The sequence below is a fragment of the Canis lupus genome, chromosome 6 (assembly GCF_003254725.2).
Source record: "Canis lupus dingo isolate Sandy chromosome 6, ASM325472v2, whole genome shotgun sequence".
Lineage (NCBI taxonomy): Eukaryota > Metazoa > Chordata > Mammalia > Carnivora > Canidae > Canis > Canis lupus.
Window position 1 is genome coordinate 13,327,275 of NC_064248.1, and position 18,497 is coordinate 13,345,771.

Here is an 18,497-nt window from a genome sequence, read left to right on the forward strand (position 1 = left end):
TATTTTTAATGATCTATTGGCTGACAATTTGATGAGGTCCTCCTTCAATTTTGTTGAAAGCTGGGAACTGCAAGCTGCCTGACTTTCAATAGTATTTCTTACCCAGTTGTTAAAGTCTCAGCACTGGCTCGTCTTTGAAATTGTCCTTTGTCTGGCAAGCGGAGGGCTTGACAGTCCGGAACAACAGTCCAGGGAAGATGAGAGTGTCCTAGAAGGAACGCCCCTCTGGGCTATGAAGGCAGGTGAGAGAGGATGTCATGGGAAGAGGCACTTCCCTGGGTACAGCCCTATGATATGTGTGTCTGTAGTGGAAGCCAAGTTCCTCAGAGCATCCATCAATGCAAGTCCCTGCAGTGACAGCCCTGATTAGAGATCCCTGATCTAGATTAGCCCACCAGGAAGTGGGGAGCAGCACTGATAGACCATCGCCCAAACTCCTACCTGCAGGTACCAAGCAGACAGGCAGCACAACCCTATCAGGCAGCATGAGATACTCTCCACCTTCCTTGTCTAACTTTTATTTTCCTAATTTTGATAGAGACTGGGTAGATTTCTCTACTATAAGAGAAACAAGAAGATGAACATTGTAATCAATCGTGTCTGGCTGGTCTCCTTATTAGGGACACAGCCTGGGAGAGTTGGGCCCTGGGCCAGAGGAAGGGATGCACCATGGAAAGTGAGCTATATCTACTCAGCTCAAGCTAACTGTGTCTGGAGGGGATGTGGATTCAGGTCACCAGATCATCAACATTTATGTGGAATCCCCTGGTTTTTAAAGCATTATTCCTATTTCCAAATAGTTATGTTTGGGCCCTCTGCTAGTACAGAGCTTTATTCTTACCTTGGAAGCTGGAGTGTCAAATGTCTGTGATAGAGAAATCTCTGTGGCCCCCAGGAACCCCTACCCTTTATTGGGGTGGCCTTCCTCCCCAGCTCCTCATTCTACGGCTCTTACTGAACCTTAAGATCATATTAAATATCAGCTCCTCAGGGAAACCTTCCCGGTCTCCTCAGACCCAGCTGGGTGCCCCATGCTTGGGTTTCCAGTTATCTGTGCTGCTTTCTATCCTGGCTCATATGCTTTTGCTTGAATCATCTCTTTACATTACCATCTCATCCTGGTTCCCCAAGCACTCAAGGCCTTGCTCAAGGCTTGGTGCACAAGAGATAGCCTAGAAGTAACTGTGGAGTAACTGTGGAACAAAGTGATTGAGATTGCCATGTACATCCAAGCAGGCTGTGCACTGACTACCCACTTTTAGGGGTGCCATTAATACAGACTACTACAGACCTTGAAAATATGAGAGGCACTTGTGTCGCATAAGTGATGGACCAACCATATGTGCTCCCAGCACAAACTGCTCCATAGCCCAGACCTTTGGTAAATGAGCCTTTGGCATCTCTCCTGCTTTTATGTACACATGCTCTCCAGGGGCCCTGGGAGTCAAAGTATTGCTGCTCATGCAAGCCTTTACCACTCCTAGAGAATTCCATCTATGATGGGACACATGGATAGTTTCCAAGGGAATTCTTTTTGTACATCTGCAATAATTTAGGGGCACCTAAATTTTAGGGTGGCTCAGTTAAGTGTCTGACTCTTGATTTTGGCTCAGGTCATGATCTCAGGGTTGTGAGACCAAGCTCCACCCAGTGTGGAGCCTGCTTAAGACTCTCTCTCTCTCCTTCTGCTGTTCTCCATGACATGCACCCCCCCACACACTAAAAAAAAATAAAGAAAATAAAGAAAGAAATCTGCAATCATTTAAAATCCGCAATGAATATTTTTCCCAAATCCTGCACTCCATAGGAAAACAGAAGCCTCGCCCCCAGAGAATGTGCTCACCTATGACCGTCCAAACTGGGAAGGTGGGCCCGGCACAGTCAGCTCATTAGGTATTTTTTTAAATTGGATGAGTTTCTCTCAACTTTTAAATACTGGCTCATGTATTTTTAAGGTATTGTGTGGACTAAATGAAACACAGCCCATGTTTCATTTAGTGGCTAAAGTGACGTATGATCTAGAGCAAGACTGTACCTTAGGAAAGAAACTACCACAGGGATGAGGTGGTTGTTAAAGTCATATGTGGAAGCCCTAATCCCCAGTGTGTATTTGGAGAAAGGTATTGTGTGGACTAAATGAAACACGGCCCATGTTTCATTTAGAAGGCTAAAGTGGACTTATGATGTAGAGCAAGACTGTACCTTAGGAAAGAAACTACCACAGGGATGAGGTGGTTGTTAAAGTCATATGTGGAAGCCCTAATCCCCAGTGTGTATTTGGAGAAAGAGCCTCTAAGGAGGTAATTAAGGAAAAATGAGGTTATAAGTATGGGGCCCTAATATGATAGGACTGGTGTCCTTATAAGAAGAGGAAAAGGTATTAGATCTCTCTCTCCTGCTCTCTGTATGCACAGAAGAAAAGCCACACATGCAGAGGAAAAGCCATTGGCAAGCCTGCAGAAGAGATGAATTCTGCTGGCACCTTGTTCTCTGACTTCCAGCCTTCAGAATTGTGAGAAAAGAATATAAAGTCATCGGTTTAGAACCCCAGTCAGTGGTATCCTATTGTGGCAGATCTAGCTGCCTGATGTCATAGTTTTAACTTATACATCTGAGTTACTTTATGTATAAGTATATAAGTTATATACATAACTTAAATGTAAGTTATAAGGAAATCAATTTTTACAAATCACATATTGAATGGCTTAGAGATGAAGAACCTATATTAATAGTCCATTTGTAAAGCAACTCATCTTTTAAATTACAGTCTGACATACTGGGCTTGCAGAGCATGGGTGCTGGCATTCTTTCTGGTGGTTCAGGCAGTTTTGCCCACAGAAGGACCCTGGTTGTGAGAATAATGAGGCCCAAGGCTTGAAGGTTGTAATTCTACTGACTGGTTCTATTTCTCACCTAATCCATCTTTTGAAAAATTTCCCTATTTTCTCTATATAAGTCTATACCACTGGCCATTTAAATAAGAAGTATTATAGGTCTTCCTCCTAGAAGTATGCCTTCAACATATACAATATACAATCCTGCATATCTTTATATTTACCAACCCAGTCTTTTGCAGCAGGCAAAGGATTAGAAATGGAAGTGGCAGAAATGCAGGATGAATGGGACAATTGCTACTCCCTAACTTAGGACATCCCACACCATATTAAGCATGCTTGTTTGCCTTTCTGTCCCACCAACATAAGTTGTGATGGCAGAAACCACTCTATCTACATCATTGTTATACTGTCAATGTCCCACACAGTGCTGGCATTTACTAAGTACTTGATAAATACATGTTGAGTAAACAAATTAAAGGCTGGATTGGTGGAGGATAAATCTGGAAGAAGCATGGCTTTAGGTGAAATGTTCAGGGACAGGAAAGGGATGGAAACACAGGCAGAGACAGGCCTCCTGAGGGAACTTAGGAGAAGAGCCTGCTTTGGATAGGAAATCTAAGAAGACAGGCAAATTTAATTTCCCAGTGAAACTGTGCAGCGGCACAGTGGATGTCATCCTCAGGGCACAGTGTCCCGAGCACTGCGTCAGGCTGGGCGCCCTCAGCAGCAGGGCCAGCTGGATGAGCAACACTGCCACACAGAGGGAAGCCAGAGAGTGACCAGCGGGCCAAGCGAGGTCACGCACAGGAAGAGAGGAAGTCAGTAACCAAGGACACGCTTGGGGACATGCCTTTCATTTCAGGGTACCTGACTAAATCAGACCAATAAGGTGAGCATATAGGAGGCAATCGGAATCTTGTAGTCATAGAGGACTTATATCATTTCATGCAACTTTCCACTTGAAGACTGAATGCTCAGACTTGCATTCTGGTCTGGAGATAACATTTGATCAAAATGATACATAAAGTCATAAGAACGAATGAGTTTTCCAGGGAGAAAACCAAATGGCAGGAAAACAAAATAAAATATTGCACCAAAAGTCTGAACAAAGGAGCATCCTCATAATTGGGGGTAAGGAGAAGCAGGAGGAGCTATGAATGCCAAAGATAAGGAGCCAGACGAAGGACCTAGACAAAGCTGGTGAGCAGGTCCAAGAGAAGGCAGAGACGGAGGGAAGATCAGGACGGGGTAGGTCCATGGAGAGCCATGTGACCCAGGGTGGAGGAGCAGAGATGAGAAGGCAGTGCACTGAGTTCTAAGTGCTCTCGCCCTTTCACTGAACTAGCACTCCTGAGGCCCTGCTGGTTCTCAGGCATGCTTCTCGCTACTTGGGGGATGAGAACAAAGGCCAACCCTCATGGAATGTGCATTCTGGTAAGAGATTAAGACGGGACACTTACTAGAACAAGTGTGTCAGAAACGAAATGAGTCTGGCTGGGGGCCCTGGTATCGAAAACAAGGAGCGAACAACAGGACAGCAATTGCCACCATCCTTGGTCGTAGAGAACCTCCTTGCCTTCATCATGTCACTGGGGGTAGCATCTCTCCAGAAATGAACTAAAAGATTATAGAGTTCTGCTAATGATCCTTTTCCAACCTGGGAGCAGAATTTACTGCTCGCTGGCCTGTGCTTCCACAACACTTCTACCTACGTCCTCCCACTGGGCATTCCACACATCACATCCCTGTCACTCACTCGCGCCCGGCCTCTGCTGAGCAAAGCTTGAGCTTGTGAATGGCAAGAATGTGTGTCTTAACTCATTTAGTTTTCTCAGCATCAGGCACAATGCTGGTACATACTAGATGCTCGGTGTTTTCTGAATGCAACAGCAGAAATTAAATCTGAATTTTTAAAAGGAGGGATTATATACTTTGGAACAGAAATGAGATATGAGGATCCTAAAGATGGAAAGGAATCACACTGCAACCTTTCCAGCAGCTGCTTGCTGTCTAGAGACGAACAGCAGCGTACAGAGGAATGGTGCCTGGTGACTCCAAAACAGCAGTCGAAGTATGCAGGATGTTTCCACAATGATGAGAAGTGTATTTTTTTTTAATGAATCCCTGAGTATTCTTTCAGGCTGGACTGATATTCAAAATATATACTGACCAGCAGTCAAAACAGAAGCTGGTGGGGGAATAACAGCTCGGTACCCATCTGTCAGGTACAGACTTAAGAGGTAGACATGATCCAACTAATCTTCATGCCAGTGCAGGGTTCAGTTAACTAGAAATCCTAGATTTTTATCAAGAACACGCTTACTGTCATGATTTTTTGAATACTATAACTAAAATGAACAAAGACATGAAAGGCTCAGAACATTGCCTACTCATTTTGTACTTCTTTATGATAGTAACATTTTTGCATGATTTTTTTCTGAGGCTATTTTCTCATTTCAGAAGTTTCCCTACATAGGCTAAAAAAGTGAATCCACGTTAACTTTCTGAAATGACCTGGTAACTAAAGGTCAACTCCTGCATATGGTCTCATACATAAGTTATTCTGATGAAGGTGCTTCCCAGAGTCTTAAGGAGTAGAAAGGGAGAAGTTTGAATTCTGAAGCACCTTTGTGCTGGAAACCTTCCCACTGGAGAGCAAACTTTGGTATAATCAACCCTGTCTGCATTAACATAGTCACAGAGTGACATCCTGATGGGGAAATAAATTAGAATGTGCTACAGTCTGTTGAGGGAAGTGAAGGGAGCAGCACAGTGTAGGGCCTGCCATACCAAGTGGGATACAGCCCCCAAATCCATTCTCAGTAAATGGAGCAAACAACCAACGAACCCCAATGGGCCAAATGAGTGGGTCACCAGGACTGGCTTCCTGCCTTTCCAGCTCTGACACGGACTCCTAAGTCCACATTGGGGACCAAATGGAATACCAGCTATTTTTTTGGGAGTTTCACTAGGAGCTTATGCACCTCTGGGTTTACTGTCTGAATCTTGCTTGCTAGGAAAATCACAAAACCATGACAGCCTTCAGACTTCCCAGATGGTCATTCAGGTGTATAGGCAGGGTAAACCAGAAAATTCTCAGCTCATGTTTTCCTACTCTATGGAACCATGTAAACTAATAGCCTTTGGGATTCCACCTGAAAATGCTACACTAACCAAACATTCCCGGGCAAACAGCAACAGACAATGACAACGAGCAATCGTGTTTCTTACAGCCCCTGTAACTTGCCTTACCAAAGACACAGCTACACTAGGCTCTGTCGGTAGGAACTGACTTTGTGCAAAAGGATATTCACAGAGATCATGAAAGATGAGAGGGTACAGGTGGAATAGTTAGCTGAAAGAACAAAGAGTCATAGGTGGGGCTATTGCTAAGAGCTTGCTGATTAGAACATACAAGGTCAGGTGCCTGGGTGGCTCAGTGGTTGAGCCTCTGCCTTTGGCTCAGGTCGGAATCCTGGGATTGAGTTCTGTATCAGGGTTTCCCACAGGGAGCCTGCTTCTCCTTCTGCCTCTGTGTGTATGTGTCTCATAAGTAAAGAAAAAAGTCTTAAAAATTCAATTGGTTTTTACACCTCAGATACAAGGGTTGTGGAAAAGCAGGGAGTCTGGATCGCTAGATTTGGTAATGGTCTTCTGAGTTGCCCAGTGACCTTTTACTTTAACAGATGCTTTATACCTGATTTTCTTAAGGCTTGATTTAATGTTCACAAGCACACTGTAAAGATCTACAATTTTAATTACCTGCTATAATTGCCTTCCATAAGAGCCAAAAGAACATCATTTACAGTGATCAGCAATAAAACATTATGACGAAGTTGTAAAGGAAGAATGGAACCATTATCAGAAGGTGACCAGTTGTTAGGCTGCAAACAGAAAAGCAGTGACCAGATTAAGAACTTTCAACATGAGTTTAAAAGCCAGAAATGATCTGTAATATAAATAATCTCAACAAATAAAATGATGAAAATCTCTTTGGGAGCAGACAGACTGGGGTTGAAAGTAAAGCATGTAATTAACTGTGTAGCCTTATACAAGCTATTTATTCCCTTCGTTTGCTTCCTCATTTGTAAAATAGGTATAATACTGACCCCATAGGGCTTTTTAAAAATGAGGGCTGAGATTATGTATAATAGTTACACAGAGAGACACTCAGTAAATGACAACTGCTTCTCCTATCACAGGGCCCTGCATTTTCATGTCCCCTCTAAGTTCTGATGTTGAAATCCTAACCCCTGCCTAACCCCTGATGTGGAGACAGGAGGTAATGGCATCAGGAGGTGGGGCCTTTGGTGTATAATCAGGTCATTAGGATGGAGCCTGCGAAGGAGATCAGGGCCCCTATAAGAAGAGCCCTTCCTGCCGTGTGAGGAGGTGTTGAGAAGTCTACAGCCCAGAAGAGGGTTCTTACTGGAACGTGACCACATGGGCACTCCTCAGCCTTCGGAACTGTGAGAAGGAAATGTCTGTTGTCTGTGGCATTTTGCTGCAGTGGCCCAAACTACAATCACCACTATCACATGCTTTCATCACACATTAGGCTAGATCATGACTTCCCAACCTTACCTGACTGCTCAAAATCAACATTAGGATCCTGAGTATCAGGCCTGCCCTCCAGAACACCGCCTATTACTAAAGAGGTTGGTTGCACTTTCCACATTCCCTCCAAATCAGAAAATCATCTATTCTCATTTTTCTGAAGGATGAACTACAAAGACTTGCCCAGGAAGTCAGACAATGTGGAGCTTGCAAACCTCAGAAGTTCTGAAGGAAGACATGGAATAGGTGTTTCCTCAGAACACTGAGCCCATTCACAAAAGGAAAGAGGACATCAGGAAGAACAGTGTGTGATTATCTCATCCAAAATGGAGTAAAAAGCTCACACACCAGGGAACTAACCATGGTCGTCATCTGTATCCAGCTACTGAGTAAACATAGTTTTTCACAGAAAACTCTATTTACAACTAACAACTGGTTATGTGGCCTCTTCTCAGCTCATAACCATGAGATGGCTAGGATTTCCCCAGACGAGATGGGTGATGGATGTATGTTAGAGCTGATAAAATGATTGCAAGGAAAATTCAATTTTCCATCCCCCTTGTTTGTGCCCTATAAAAATTGCTTATCTTTTCATATCAATTATAGAGATAGGGAAAGCAGACAAAGCACTTCCATGAATGTGGCATCTGAAGGGATCTGGGCTGGTAAGGTACTTACTGCAGGAGTGAGTCACAGTGTGGAGTCCCTTCCAATACATGACAGGTTTTGAAATGTTATGCTTAATTATTAAGAGCCTGCAATGGCAGTCCGCCTGAATGCGGGCATGTGGCTATTTGTTGGTTAAGATGAAGAAATGAGATCCCACAGTCAGGAGGAGAGGTGGTTTTGAAAAATAGTAAAGATGGGCTTTTGATGGAGTTTTAAGATCTGATTAGGTAAGTCACTAACAGATGACAATTTGTGCCCTTAAGGAATCATCTCATATTGGGAGAAACAAATGAATACCGATGCTTTGTCTACTGAATCCACCTGGCCCACTGCTCCCCGCTGTGGCTTACTCCCAGTGCAGAATCTGCTGCAGCAGGTCCCCAGTAATGGCTGGGAAGATGAGGACCACTGTGCATGTCACTGGGGCAGACCATGTCTTACTGTATATCGTGCATGACAGGTGACAACATACGTGCTGTTATGGATCGTAAGTTACCACCGGTGCTGTTCTGTCAGTGCTATTTCCAACCCCCCAACACCCTTCTGCAAACCTGTGCTCAGGGAGGCGGAGTCTCATCACAGCCACCACATGTACCTCTGTTGGTTGCAAAAGGGTGCCAGCCTCTGAGCTGTCTGCGCATATACAATATGCTGACTTTACTGAGACTGAATGTTTATTGGGAATGGTTCTGGCATCAAAACACCCTCTCTTTTAATTTTTTATTTTATTTTATTTTTTTAAGGGGCATCTGAGTAGCTCAGTCAGTTAAACAGCCTCCCTTTTTAAAACAAAACCAAGCTCCTCTGAGGTTTGAGTGCAGAAAAGCTCTTAACCAAATCTTCCATACAGTGAGAGGGCTACTTCCCCTGAGCTCGGCCTTCTCCTCCTGCTTCCCTCACTTGGACTCTGACACCAAAGCACACCCTGCATCCAAAATACATGCTGTTCCCTTTTTACAGGAAAACCTAGGTGGGTTGGGGCTCAAAGAAACCCTGTCTTGAATCCGTAACTCCACATTCACTATTTTTGTAATTCTGGTGGATCCCTAACTTCTTGGGGCCTTGGTACCTACAGCTTTGAAATGCTCTTGATCACTGACTCAGGTGGTTATGGAATTTTAACATGGAAAATGTGAACCACTGATCTAGAGCTCAAGGCTCATCATGGCCCTACTTCTGTCTTTCCCTTGGGGAAATCACTGAACAGCACATTTATTTATAAATTATCATCAAATCTGCATATAGCTTGGAATAGTTTCTGCTCCTACATCACCTAGAAGAATTTTGCAAAACCCCGTGTTATTCCACAGTTGACGTTAACAATGTTAACACCTCATGTTTTCCAAGACCAATTTGAAGGTCTACAGAGAACAGAATTTCTCATGTATTTTAATATTTGACTGTGCTGGTATATTTTAATAAAATAGAAGTCTATGGCACTCTTTTATGTGTCCAAAGGAATCTAGATATTTTGATATCAAATCGAAGATTTGATACACATCACCTAGCACTGAGAAAAATACATGACTTAACTCTAATGTTTAGTGCCCAGAAATCTGACCTCATTCCTTTTTCTTCTTGAACCTGTATTTTTGTTCTACACTTCCCACAGAATTTTATTCTAATTTATTACAGTTAATGATTTGAAGTATTTTATTGATCACCCTATCATAGCCTCTGATAAAATATGCATATAAATTAAAATTTCCCAGCAACCATATGGCTCTGGAGTTGAAAAGAAAAGTTATCTTGGATTGAGTTACTGTTACAATTTTTATTTGTACTCAATTAATCAAAACACATGTATAACCAATTTTGATGAATATTACATATAAAAGAAAAAAATCCTTGAAAATATATCTCTCTGTGAAATGGATAGAGGTTTACCCTGATTCTAATCCTACTTCTTTTTTGTAAATACAACTCCTATGAAATTATGTTCATGTAGAAAAGCAGGTGCCAATGGAAGGAATTCTATTCAAGGATTTCTCTCAATTCTTTTAGCCCCTTCTGAGTTCCACATGTAATTTATTAGTTAGGATAGATTACTTCTTGTTCCGATAACAAATAAAGCCTGGAGTCTCAGCGCTTAGCACACAGAGGTTTATTCCCTACTCTATAAAGCCCCTTTCCATCAGGATGACTCTCCAGGGCTGCTCTTCCCATGTGCTGATTCAGAGATCTGGGCAGCTTCCAGCCTGTGGCTCCATCATCTCCAAAAGTGGCCTGGCCATGGGGGAGAGTGTGAAGGTGACTTGCTGTCTCTTAAATCCCTGGCCTGGAAAAGACCTGAAAATGTCTTCCTGTCTTACAAGTAGATGCTGTACTGTATTAGCAATCTTCAAAAATTATTTGTAATAAGATGTCAACTGACAATGTGTTTGGGTCCTGCCTCATTTTGTAGACAGCAAGAAACTGAAAACATCTAATTTGTAAAATGATTTATTTCCCAGTTATTAGAGTACTTCACTTGCACAATTCTGACACTGACAGAATTCTCCCTTTGTTTGGCGCCTGGACATTTATTCCCTCACATAAATGCTTGTATTAAAGATTCAAGATGTGTGTGTGACTTGTACCCTGTAAGAGAAGCAATCGGGGAAGAGAGCCCCTGGAACTCAGGCACACACACACAGACCTGGTTTTAGGAAAACAATATGACAGCACCTGGAAATAGATTGTCCAAAGATTAGATGTGCCTGCTTGCCCCCTCAGAAATCTGCATGCCCCCTAAGAGGTCTGCATTATCCAGTGTGAAGATGGCTGCTTTGGGAGCCTGGGGATACTGGGCTATCCCAAATTCACTCAAAAGTTGAGGGCAAATTACAAATCACGGTTTAACCTAATTTCCTAAGATCTACCAAGGAAGAGATTAGGCTCAAATCAGCCACAAAGGGGAAAAGCAGCATAGGAAAAGAAGATGGGTGAGAGCAGGGGTAGGGAACAGAAATAACATAGTTTTGTCTTGTGGGCTGGGGAGAGAATTATGGCCTTATTATTGTCTTCATCATTTTTGTTCTTTTCTTTTTTTAAAGCTGAAGTCCGGTTGCGAACCACCAGTTGTACCTGATTCTAAGCCTATTGTTAACCCATATAAACATATATCTGAGGTTCAGAAATGAAATATTAGAATTGGCATTTTTATCTGTTTTTAAATCAGAGAGCTAAGAAGAAAACCGATCTTTAATAATAATGCCATTTATTATGCAGATCAGGTCTCCCAGTGGGATGGCCCCATGTCATACACTGTAATGCACGTTATCTCAAGGGAAGAGCTAAAAATGCTCACTTTCAAGAAGGTGGACAGGATGCCTTTGTGTATCTGTCTTCTCTCAGAACTCACCAATGAGTAGGTGTACTTGTGTATACTGGACCCTTGAACAATATGGGGGTTTGGGTTGCTGACACCCCACACAGTCGAAAATCTGTGGATAACTTCTCCAAAACTTTACTACTAATAGCCTACTGTTGCCAATTACATAATGGTCAACTAATATATGTTTTGTATGTTTTATATATATAAAACATACAAAACACACACACACACACACACACACACACACACACACATATATATGATGCTGTAGTCTTACAATGAAGTAAGCCAAAGAAGAAAATGTTATTAAGAAAATCATTGGAGGGGGATCCCTGGGTGGCTCAGCAGTTTAGCGCCTGCCTTTGGCCCAGGACATGATTCTGGAGTCCCAGGACTGAGTCCCACATCAGGCTCCCTGCATGCAGCCTGCTTCTCTCTCTGCCTGTGTCTCTGCCTCTCACTCTCTCTGTGTCTCTCATGAATAAATAAATAAAATCTTAAAAAAAAAAGAAAAGAAAATCACTGGGAAGAGAAAATACATTTGTAGAACTATACCATATTTGTAGAACTATGCCATATTTATTGGAAAAAATGTGTGTATGAGTTGACTTGTGCAGTTCAAACCTGTGTTCCTCAAGGGACAAATATATTTGGTTTTAACTAAACTAACTCTCACAGAACAGATCGTTGGATATAAGTGCCCCTGGGAAGAAGCACAGACCTGAGTTACTCTGAGCACAAATGAAGATAACAAATGGCAGCACCAGGGCTTATGTCATGTGCGGGCTCCTCCTCAGCAACGATGCCAGATAAATAGTTCTCCTCAAACAGGTATCACAAAAATTCATCCAAAAACTAAACATCATTAGGAAGACCACAGAAAATACGGATTTCTACTCACAAAGTGTCTATTGTGCCATGAGACATCAACTAAAAATAGAATATATCTGGAAATTAATTAAGGGGAACCTCACTAAAGTGGGCTCAGGAGGCTAGAAGGGGAGGGTGGGAAGGGGGAGCTTACCACTTGACATCAATGACAGGAGGAACTGTCAATTATAGAGCCAAGAGAAGAATGGTCAACAAGAAAGAACTACAGAGCCCAACAGGGAGAGATGTGCAATGTATCTCCTGCAAGAAGTCAACCACCCTGTGCCTGGGTGGCTCAGTTGGTTGAGCATCTGACTCGTGGTTTTAGCTCAGGTTGTGATCTCAGCATCATGACATAGAGGCCCGAGTCATGCTCTTTGCCTGTGGAGAGTCTGCTTGGGATACTGTCTCTCCCTCTCCCTCTGTCCCTCCCTCATTTATTCTCTCTCCTAAATAATCTTTAAACAATGAAACAAAACAAAAAAGAAATCAACCATCCCTGCAACTCAGCCAATCAGGAATGGTCACCACTATGAACTCTTGCTTTTCTCCCATAGACTTTTGTTTACACTCTGATGCAATTTCCTCCATATTCTCCAAAAACAATGTTCCTCTTTTGTTTCTTGGACTTGCCTAAGGTTTTGCCATAGTTTGCCTGTCCTGAATTGCAATTCTCTGTTATTCCTGAATAAACCCACTTCTGCTGGTAAAATAACTTATTTTTTTTTGAGATTAATAAGATGGTCATGATTAGCAAGATACTTAAGATACCATTTATTTCACCTTTACCTCTTTTGTATGATAGTTATGTGCTTAGAATTTATAAACAACTGAGCATGCATATGTTAGGGGTGAATGCTCAAGACTTATTTACTGATGGAGGGCCTATAGAATTGCTTTAGAGATCATAGCCTATGCTCAATTCTGCTCATGATCAGCTCCAGGATGCCAGGACTGGAGCATGGCTTATGCTTCATTACACACCCCACTTAGAAGGTTCAATGCATCCCAAATGATTAACTCATTTCTCTACCGTAAAGTACATTTCCTGTTTATGTTTTTGAAAATTCTGACAGTAAAGTTCCATGTAATGTATAAAGCTAAATTGATTATTTGTGCTATGGACACTGTCTCTAGATAGGTTTCCAGTAATATTTCAAATTGTTCCTATTGCTTTGGGAATCCAACTCATGTCAGAGTACACTTGAAAGGCATCTGCCTTGCCCCTTTCTCCCTGAAATATTTAAGGCACAAAGAAAATAAGAGAGAATTTTATCTGGGCACACAAAAGCCATGTTTTACAGGGTGGTTCTCTCAGAGGATGGTTCCTGGACATTATTCTCAGGAATCCACTTTCAACTACTAAACATATATGAGGTCTGCAGTTAAATTAGCATTATAGAGGACAAAAGAATGTTAAGTGGTCTTCAATATGAAAAGCAAGGGTTTGTCAGCCTAAGGGAGGATCAGCTGAAATGATATCCTATCTGCTGATGTTGTTTGAAGAGGAGGCATTAAAATGAAAGGTGAAACACAGGAAGGAGACAGGTACCGCTTCCTTTTCAATCCTCCTCCCCACCAGAGGCTCTTATTACACTGTACATCTTGCACATTGGGTCAGAACTGGTGATGTGTCAAGGTGTGCACAGTGGCATTTACACAATGACAGACTAATCATCATCAGAATTCCTCTCATCTCCTGACTGTACTCTTTTTTTCTGATTTTAAGAAGAAACACTTATTCACATATTAATTCAGTTCAGAAGATCTGATTCACAAAAGTTAACTCAATGTAAAATCTTCAAAGTGAAAACCAAAAGCAGGTTGACAGGTTTATAAAGCTTGCCTGGGTCTGACCTCAGAATAGAAACGTCTACTCTCCGGTGAGTTCAGCCCATTCTTTTTCTAGCACGCACCTGAGCTGCAGGAGCCAGCTATGAAAAATTCATGCAGGACGTTTCAACAGTCCCACCTATGTCCTTAACATCTGCTGGCTTCACGTCACATTAAAACTTCAAAGTGAATCTACCCTGAGATGGCAGCAAGCTTTCACTGGGGAGCAGGAGAATGGATAGTTTGGAGATGGCCTCTCCTGGACAGGAAATATCTGTGCAGAACATGCTGCAATTTATCTTCTTAGCCACACAAAAGGGGAAGAAATGTAAAGAGATAATAATGCCATCAACTAAACATTCAGAGAACAGCAGGTAGCACAGGGAAGGGGCTGCATTTCCCTTGTAATTGTCAAGCTTTCTTAAACATTTATTTATTTTTATCTGAATCCTCTCTATCTTTTGCTTTCCATAAGCTTGAAGTGTAATCAAAACCTTGAGCAACTGAGAAGGTGGTGAGGTTCTGAACTCTCAGGTCCACTGTTGTTTGGGAAGATACACGATTTCCTCCTGTTAGCTGGGTGTTAGGGCGTCACTCACATAGATGCTTTTTTTTTTTTTTTCCCCCACATAGAGGCTTTGAGACAAGGCTGGCCCCTGGGAGCTATTCACTTGGACTGCTGTCCCTGCAGGAGGAGCAGCTTTATTATTATGACAGGAAACAAGAGGTGGGGCTCCCTGGTGCTCTCTAATTTTAAATTAATTATGGTATGATCCACTAGGAATTTAATTTCCAGTACCTTATCACCTCAATCATATTCACTAAAGTTCCTTGATGCTGAGGAAAATTTATCTTTGTTAAATGATAATTGGCTATAATATCTTTTGATTCTTCAGAAATGCTGGCTGGCAAGTTTTTCAGAAATTTCATCAATCTTGTTTGGTGTTTTTAACAAAGCCTACCTCAGAAAAACAAACAAACAAACAAACAAATAAAAAACAAGTTGTCTAAGTCTGCAGCATATCCTATATCCTACTACCAGCATGAACAGGTCCTGAGGATACCTAATCTCACGGTAAACTTAGAGGTGTTGTACCTCTGCCCCTCTCCAGCCCCATCTAGTACTGGTGGTGGTCCTGAGTACAGGTACTGTTGCTGATAGCATTTGATGCAGTCCAGAAAGGAACAATCCTTACACATACAATTCTGGCAGCTTCTGCAGATTTATCAATATTTCTGATCTTTAGAGGTTTCAAAATAGAATTTTTAGTGAGAAAATGCATAATTGAGTACCATTTAACTTTTAGCTAAATCCAATATGTCAACAGAATGTTATCCTGAAAAATCAAAATAAGGCTGTTTCCTCAACCTTCTGACTCTTCACATGTTAGTTGGTCCCAATAAAAAGCAAAGAATATATAAGGAAACAGTATGCAGGTTTTCTCCCAAGATTTAAAATAAGTCCATCCACATCATCAATCTTTTTATATCTCACCTTCTAAACATTTTACCTGGTGCCAATGAAAAGATAAATATATACAAGGGAACAAAATGCAAGACAGTTAATTATAATATTTATAAGCTGTTTCCAATATTCTTCTTGGTTGGAGTAGAATCTGAAGTTATTGAAAAAGAATTTACATATTCCAATTATCTAACGCCCCGGTACTGCATTAGGATGGCAACTTGCAAATTCACTGTATTAGTTTTATTTCCTACTGGCCTTTCTAGAAGAGGCATGTAGGAAAGCACAGGTACAGATGATTTCACAACTCTGTGATGTTAGCATCGTGTTAACCAGGCTACTTGAGGAATTTTTTCCCCATCTTCCAACAGGCTCAGACCAATTTCCTTGCTTCTGACCTAGAATTCTACCAATATGGTCAATTATTATACTGGTATGTATATCACAATTGAGTGCCTAATTAATTTTCTAAACAATAAATGGCTCTAATTGTAAAACTCAGAAATCACTAAAATAATCAATTTGATAATATAATTTCCATCCTTTATTATCAATAGTCTTGATAAGTCACATTTATTTCTATTATGATTCTTGATTCAGAGGGTCCTTTAAATAGCAGCACATCATGGCCTGTAGTTTGTGAACCCCACACCCAGTCAATGCACCTAACTCTATGGTGACAGCCCAATCCACACCCTGTCTGTGGTCTGGAGATCAGGATTCAACTCCTAGGAATGGAGATGCTGACGGAAGGATGATGGCCACCCAGGAGCATTTACCAGGGAGGTGACAGGCATGTGAAAGCACTCAATGAATCCCGGGGTCTCCTGCCCCATGTTTGCTACGGACATTCACCTAGTCAGTCCTGCTTGGCTTCACGCAACTATCCCTCAGGGAGTATGAGGAGCAGCCACTAGGATCCTATCTGAAGTACCACATGAAACTTTTCAAACCACTTGAGGGGAAAGCCATTCCTTTGAGGTGCTTCTTAAAAAGATGACATCTACTATGAGACAGATAAACTCATTTAATTCCCCCTTGTTTTATGTGATCATCAAATTTTGAAATTTACAACCATTTCCCAGCTGTGTGTTCTCAGGCACAGAGTCACAGCATTTCATCCCATGAAACATCACTCTGCCAACAGCTGGTTACCTGCCCTGTGAAGTGCTTGCTTTCATCTCTTTTAGCTCAGAGTTTTTGTTTCTGGACACTTCCCCCTTCTCCAGCAATCAACTCTGGTAGAATTTTAGAGCCTCCTTTCAAAGTCCAAATGTTTAAACTAAGTTTCCTCAAACTAAAATTTCCTTAAATAAACTGAAAGTGTAACTGTAATTGGTGTGTATTCTCATCATGATTCAGTTAAGTCAGGTAGAAAAAATGGTCAGTAGATTATAATTAAGAAATACTGCTAATTTCGGGTACCTGGGTGGTGCATTCCTTTAAGCAACTGACTCTTGATTTAGGCTCAGGTCATGATCTCAGGGTCATGAGATCAGGCCCTGTGTCAGGCTCTGCACTGGGTGTGGAGCCTGCTTAAGATTCCCTGTTTCCTTCTCCCTTTCCCACTACCCCCACCTGCATTCTCTCTCTCTCTCTCTTAAAAAAAAAAATACTGCTAATTTTAACACAATATATATATTTTCTCAAAGATTTTATTTTTAAATTAAACATAACCTGTGTTTAGTTTCAAAGTTCACAGATAAAATTCCTTATGAATCAAGGTTTTTTGTTATCAAAAACAATATGCAATAGCAGTGTGTAAAAGCAAAAATAATTTTTTTAAATCCCCCAAACTAACAGGATCTTGCAGTAGGAATTATCTGTTGTGCCCACATTTTCTGCATAGCACTTCAAAGAAAGCAACTATTGACACTGGATCAATGTTAAACCATAGCCACTATCTTAGAGATTTATTGCAAAATGCCCCATGAGACATATATTAATTAAATCAAGATTTTATTGCTTTCAGAATTATCATTTGGAATTTCAAAACTCACTCGCGATGCTCAAGTGAATGAGTGGGCTGGTCTTGTTCTCTCCATTTCGCTCATTGACGGCCTGTGCATAGTAAGCCCCGGTGTCCCCCGCTGTCGTAGCAAGGATCACCAGTTGATTTTCCAGCGTGATGGCTCTGTGTCAGACAAGAGACAGTGTCAAAGGCACTCCATAGAACTTCTGGTTTGTAAGGCAAATTAATTTAGTAAGCCAAGAAAGAAATGTCCAGGGTTTATAAAAAGATCTGGAAGGACAAAAGCGAACGTATGGGCGGACCTCAGAAAGATGGCGGTGGCTAAGCCTTCTCTGCCCCGGGGTTCACACTCCTGTGGGGAGCCTCTGAGCCCTCTGACCCTTTGTTGTTATGAGGAAGACAACATTTTGGAACATATGTATCCAAGGTTTGTTAAAACACAGAGCTTCCTCTGGGACTTTGTAACAAGTTAGAAGACATTCCAGAAGAGCTAGTCTTTTGCTTTCAAGCAGGGCTGTGTGATCACACAAGGGTCACAAACCTCTCAGGTGGAGGACTGCACTACCCCAAACCTGGAATGGGAGCAATTTCTTCCACCTCCTAAGGTGCCTCATTAGAGCCTCTATACCTCTATTTCTCGACTAGTGGGTAGAAGAAAAGTTGCCAGTGGGCATGGTGTTGACCCCTTCGATTTGATTTTCCATCTGGGCCACCTCCTCACATTCCGGAGGTGCAAACAGTCTAGTCCATCATCACTGAGACCTTCTCGTATACCCTAATTCTACTGCAGAAAGGAATCTTGGAGACACATTTGACCCACTACCTTCTCTTTAGAAATGAGAAAACTGAGGTTCAGACAGGTCATTTGTTCAAGGTAACATAGCAAGGTGACAATACCGGAGGGAGGACCTGCCTTCCCACATGTGGACTGCTGCTCTGCCAGGCAGATCACACAGAGACTCACCAGATGACTTATTT

The 18,497-nt window shown here is 41.9% G+C and overlaps 1 protein-coding gene across 12 annotated transcripts in view; it reads right to left on the bottom strand.

Annotated features, from left to right (window-relative positions):
• Positions 1–18,497, bottom strand: part of SDK1 (sidekick cell adhesion molecule 1) — a 911,663-nt gene that overhangs the window by 345,989 nt on the left and 547,177 nt on the right. For all 12 annotated transcript variants that reach the window (XM_049111183.1, XM_035717437.2, XM_049111182.1 and 9 more), the window contains one exon: positions 17,548–17,681. In XM_049111183.1, the coding sequence (XP_048967140.1) occupies positions 17,548–17,681 (134 nt within the window). The remainder of the gene's footprint in view (positions 1–17,547; positions 17,682–18,497) is intronic.